This window comes from Carcharodon carcharias, chromosome 5 (genome assembly GCF_017639515.1).
Source record: "Carcharodon carcharias isolate sCarCar2 chromosome 5, sCarCar2.pri, whole genome shotgun sequence".
In the NCBI taxonomy this organism is placed as follows: Eukaryota; Metazoa; Chordata; class Chondrichthyes; order Lamniformes; family Lamnidae; genus Carcharodon; species Carcharodon carcharias.
In genome coordinates, this window is record NC_054471.1 from 104228559 (window position 1) to 104234592 (window position 6034).

Genomic DNA, 6034 nt, shown 5'->3' on the forward strand with positions numbered 1-6034 from the left:
TTCCAAAGCATTTTTCAGAAAGAGGACCACATGCACTCCAATGGACAAGATGTTGGCCAGCTTTCACATAATATGGTGTGTCCATCTGGATTGTAGAATTCCTGCATTATATTCTCCCTGTTGTGAACCAGCTTTATTAAACTGCTTTCTGAAAATGATGTGAGACAAAAACATTCAGACTTCATTCGCAATGTGAAAAATTTGCAAATATATGATGCATGTGATTCTATTTTGGTTTCAGCGGAGTGTGAGGGTATGAAATGGTAGTGTGCTTCCCGCTTCCATCAATGATCTGCACTGAGCTCAGTCAACAATGAGAACTGTGTAAAGAAGGATTGTTCATTTTTTTTCTCTAATTGAATATAGCATGTTTGATTCATGTTCTTGGCTGCATCTGAAAAAGATTTCTCACCTAGGAAGAGGCCCATTGGGAGCACAGAAAACTCCAGCTTTGCTGAAGGAAGAATCTCCTCTGACAGAACAAAGGGCAGCAGTGGTTATGTTGCTGCAAGCAGTCATTCAGGCCCAGAGTCAAAGAGACAAGTTAAAAGTAAGTAAAGTAAACCATTTTTAGAAAGCATAGAGACGGAATAACTGTGGAGAACAAAAAAACATTGTGAGGAGATGAAATGATATTTCCAATTATTCTAAAGTCTATAATGCAGTAGTACAGTACTTGACATTAACACAGAAAGTAAGTTTGTGGCTTTAACAGACTTTGCTACTGTTTGATGGGGGTTAGTGGGGAGGGTTAGGGAAAGCGAAAGGCCAACAGAAGTAACTGCTCTCCAGAGATACTGATCCATTGTTAGGGAGTAGCATTGATACTGGACTAGGCTAGACTGTGTAGCTTAAACTTGTAGAGATAGCTAAAGCAAACACCCAAGGGGGATGGGAGGAGGGGAAAATTGGTACCCAAGTGAAAGTAAAATTTAGTTATTTGAAATTAATATTTAAGTAGAATAGAAAGATTATAGCAAAAGTTACTAGGTAATTTTTTTTCCTGTGATAGTTATAGGATAGAAATGAGAAAAATGGCAGCATCCAACTCAGATGAGAAAATTTGTGACTGAATGACAAAATATACTTTACAAAAATATACTTTATCCTTAAAGCTTCAAAAACATTTCGAGCCATTTCAAAATCACCATTACAAAAATACAATCAGGTTCAACTTTTACAACATGAATCACAAGGCATATCAGTACAAGCAATGAATATTACAATCATTGGCAGACATTCATTTTAAGCTGTACAGCCTGAGGGGCTCTTTACAGTTCCCAGTCCCTCAGTGCACTGTGGCAGAAAGATCTTAGGTAGCGACCCTTCCCCATTGTGCCTTTGTGGCGGCTGCCCCAAGCTTAACTGTGTCCCTCAGCACGTAGTCCTGGACCTTGGAATGTGCCAGTCTGCAACAATCGGTCGGGGACAACTCTTTGCGCTGGAAAACCAACAAGTTTCGGGCAGACCAAAGAGCGTCTTTCACCGAGTTGATGATCCTCCAGCTGCAGTTGATGTTTGTCTCTGTGTGTGTCCCTGGGAACAGCCCGTAGAGCACAGAGTCCTGTGTCACAGAACTGCTCGGGATGAACCTCGACAGAAACCACTGCATCTCTCTCCAGACCTTCTTCGCAAAGACACAATCTACAAGGAGGTGAACAACGGTCTCTTCCCCACCACAGCCACCTCGAGGGCAACGTGCAGAGGGGGTGAGACTCCTGGCATGTAGGAAGGATCTTACAGGGAGAGCCTTTCTCACCACCAGCCAAGCTACGTCTTGGTGCTTGTTGGAAAGTTCTGGCGATGAGGCATTCTGCCAAATGACTTTGTCAGTCTGCTCAGGGAACCATCCCACAGGATCCACCCTCTCCTTTTCCCTCAGGGCCTTTAAGGAGAATATTGCAATAGATTATGAGATGTGTTATCGTGAAATATACATTTTTTTGGAGTGTGGGTGATAAGCCGTAGGTGTTATATTTGCACTTCTTGAATATTGTAGCTTCAGAGGAGTTTCTTTTCACAATCTAAATTTAGCAGTGGATTGCTTATTTAGAGAATTTATTTCTTTTTGATATTTATAGCTCTTCCATAACGGGTTAGTCTTTTTTTAAAACAAAAAGCATATTTGATGTATTCATAATTAGTGCAGTCTGGTTGTTCAGATCTCTTTGGAGCCAGGCATGGTTTACTTTTCTTTTTTTCCCCAGAAGTTGCACCAATGATGGCAAAATCTTTAAGGGCCTTTAAGAACAGACTGGGTCCACGATAAATATGCCCGAGGACAGCTGCTTGACCTATTTATGTTGTATATAAACTTATTGTTCAGAGGATGGAACATTTACTTATTATTTTTGTACATTATTTTGACCACAAAGTGCATCTTGTACATATTTATTTTCTGGGCGAAAATTGATTATTTGCAAAGTTCTGGAGCAAGTATGATATGAACTTAAATTTAAAAAAAAGATGCAAGATTGAAATGATTTAAAGTGGCTCAAACAATTCAAATTGATGTTTCTCATTCACAATAAAAGCTAAAATTGATTCTATTGAATAGATTTTGTTACCCTCAGGGGGTTTGTAGTGTGCAAAATCTAATTCATTCATTTTTCAAATGTTTGCATTATTTGGTTGTGACATTCAAACCATTTGGATGTTGACTGTAGGCTACTTCAACACATTTACAGCTTTGAACATAGTTGTTGAAGCCATACAATAAATGTTGTGTTCCATGATGCTCATCAACAAAAAACTAAATCTACTCCTGTGACATGTGTACCCAGATTTTCCAGTTGAGCGTCCCTGACAAGAAATAAATTCCCCTGCTGCTGTTATTCTTTGCAAGTGCTTGATTCTGAGATTGCATACAAACATATTATTTAGGAGCAAGATTAGACCTTTCAGCCCCTTGAGTCTGCTCTTCCATTTGATAAGGTCATGGCTGATCTGATTGTGGCCTCAACTCTACTTTCCTTCTACCCCTATACCATCTGACTTAATTGTCAATTAAGAATCTAACTCCACCTTTCAAAATATTCAATGACCCTGCCTTCACTGCTCTCTGAGGAAGAGAATTCCATATACCAACAACCCCCTCAGAGAAGACATTTCTCCTCATCTCCATTTCAAATGGGAGATCCCTATTTTTAAACTGTGTCCCCTAGCTCTAATCTTTCTCACAAGGGGAAATATCCTTTCAGCATCCACCCTGTCAAGTCCCCTCAGGCTCTTGTATGCTTCAATTAGAATGTTGCTCATCTTCTAAACTCCAGTGGATACAGACCCAACCTGTCTAACCTTTCCTCATAAGATAACCCACTCATCCCAGGAATCAGTTGAATGGACCTTCTCTGAACTGCTTCTAATGCAACCATGTATTTTCTCAAAGGGAACAAAACTGTATGCAGTACTTAAGATGTGGTCTCCCCAATCCCTGTACAATTGTGGCAAATTTTCCCTACTTTTATATTCTATTCCCCTCGCAATAAATGCCAACATTCCATTTGCCTTCCTGATCACATGCTGTATCTGAATACTAACTTTTTGTGATTCATGTGCTGGGACACCCAAGGACATTCTGGCCCTGAGAGCTGGCCAATCACAGACTGGCAGCTCTCCAGTACTGGCAGTGCCACTAGGAGTGGTGGACATTGCAGGACTACAGTGGCGCATTCAGCAGGGTTGCCAATGGATCCTTGGGAAGAGAGGAGTATGGGCAGGATGGGGCTAGTGGGAAGGGCGTAACCAGCGATTGGGGAAAGGGGGGTTTCTGAAACAAGGACAGTGACGTGGCTTCTTGTGGTATCCCCCACCCCTTCCCAATGCTCGTGTTCCTCAGTCGGACACAGGGTACATGTGAATGAGGGATGCCCCTTGTAGCCCACTGGCAAACTCAACAGTGTTTGCTGTGTGCGCTCCTTGGATGGTGAGTCCCCTGCCTACTGCTGTTTGAATACCAATGCTGGTGGTGGGATGAGGCTGTTAGGTAGCCACTTAAGGATTTTACAGATAGGATTGGGAGAGAACTGAAACACTTGTACCCTTTTCCTTACTGTCCAAAATCAGTGTAATTTTGGAGAGGAACGTGTGCATATTTCTTAGCCCCCAGAATGCACAGTCAATTTAAATAACAGCAGCAAGCTTCTGTGGGTTTAAATAAAGAGGATTATTTATTCACGCATCCAACCCAAAAGTCTAAATGCTACATCACATCTTACACACTGCTGCATGTGAGCATACACACAAATTATACAGCTCGAGAAGAGTGCACTCTTTTCAATTTATAAAATAAAGAATAGTTCGTAGTTCGTGTTTGGCATGTCATGGGAAAAAGTTGTTGTACTGGAAAAGGAGGCATTTTTATTCTGAAAGGGTAGTTTAGGGGGTTTCAATAACTGTAGTTGTATATCAGGGGTTATTGTAGGATTCCCTCCAAGAGATGGATGTTCAGCAGATTGCGAAGTTAGTCACTTGTAGTTTCATCTTACCAGGAGATCAAGTTTATTTAAAGGAAGAGTTGCAATAGCAATCTGCCAGGGAGACCTTGTATCAGCCTCCAGGTTTAAAAAGGCGTGTGTCTCCTGCCTTTTCTGCTGCTGATGTCTTGCAACCAGAAGTCAGTGTAGTTTTTCTTGAATTTCTGAGTCATGAAATAAATGCAATTTGTTATCTGAAGATAACTTTGGTCTCATGATCAACTTCTATTGTCCACCCAGAATGATCTGGAAGTCTGAAACCATGGCTACCCAATGGGTTAATGGATGAATAAAGTACCACACTGTAACTTGTATTGTTAAGTACTGGACTAATACATAATTTCCTTCTGTTGCTAGGTCTGTTTGTTTAGTGGTTACGTTAACTGCTATCATCCAGTCCACATCAACGTCTTTTAGGTTTAATACACTCTGAATGCACTCCCCATGCATGGGTGCTTATTAGAGTTCTCTGTAGCTTTTAATCCCTTATCTCCTTCAATCTTTATTGCAAAAGGAACTTCATCCCCAGTTACAGTGGAGTCCCATTCAGCAGTTGACTTTTCTCTCATTCACCTCTAAGACACTCTAGCCCAAAATTATAATGCTATGTAATACAAACTAGCTTATTCTATTTCATAATCTCGGTCTCTATTTACATTTTTGGGTTATGCAGTTGACCTTTTGTTTGAATGGATTGTCATCAGATAATCACACCACTCTTTTGTACAAACTGGTTCATCTAAATCCTGTTGAATATTAGGGTGGATATCATGTTTTGCTTTTGATGCGTTTTATAACTGAGATACCATCCAGCTTGTCTTTCTATTCCTCCAACAATGCTATTTTTTTCTTGATGCAGACCAAATTCACAGGGGCAGGATTTAATTTATTTTCTACAAAAGCTACAGTTTCTTTTTCAGCTCTGTCAGTTTAATAGCACTGTACCATTTTTATTGGCCTTTTGTTCCATTTGCATTGATTATCATCTGATTATTACCATGTTGGTATTCCAATATGGTATGTTGGGGATGTTATCCTAAGTGGATTTCTCATTACCAACTATACAAGGACCACAGATAACTTTTGTTTTCTTATGCAAAAAGAGTTTGGTCTATGTTTACATTGCATACAAATTGGATACTCCAATTGAAGTGAATGCGTGATTTATTCTCCAAGAAAGTGGCTGAATATTGTAATACTCGAGTTGTCTTGATGCATTTGCTACCTGATCGATGTGGATTTTTCTATTTAGATTAGCTTGTTGGCTTCTCACCTCCTTTGCCTTCTCTCCACAACCCCCCACTCCCCCTCTTCACATCTTCTCGCTCACTCCACTTTCTCTTACATTGGCTCCAGGCAACAAAATGCCTTGATTTTAAAATTCTTTCACTTATGTTCAAAGCCCTCCATGGCCTCATCGTGGACTATCTATAATGTTCTCCAGCCCGACAACCCTCTGAAATCTCTGTGCTCATCCAATTCTGAACTCTGCAGCTGCCAACTTTGTCCTGCCATTGGCAAGTTGTTGAGGCCCTTAGTTCTGAAATTACTTTCTTGAT

At 40.5% G+C, this 6034-nt stretch overlaps 1 protein-coding gene across 1 annotated transcript in view; it reads left to right on the forward strand.

Annotated features, from left to right (window-relative positions):
* Nucleotides 1–2544, forward strand: part of eloal (elongin A, like) — a 99649-nt gene extending 97105 nt beyond the window's left edge. The window contains exons 11-12 of the mRNA XM_041187366.1: nucleotides 367–550; nucleotides 2208–2544. Coding sequence (XP_041043300.1) covers nucleotides 367–550; nucleotides 2208–2222 — 199 coding nt within the window. The 3' untranslated portion in view covers nucleotides 2223–2544. The remainder of the gene's footprint in view (nucleotides 1–366; nucleotides 551–2207) is intronic.
* Nucleotides 2545–6034: the final 3490 nt, after the last annotated feature.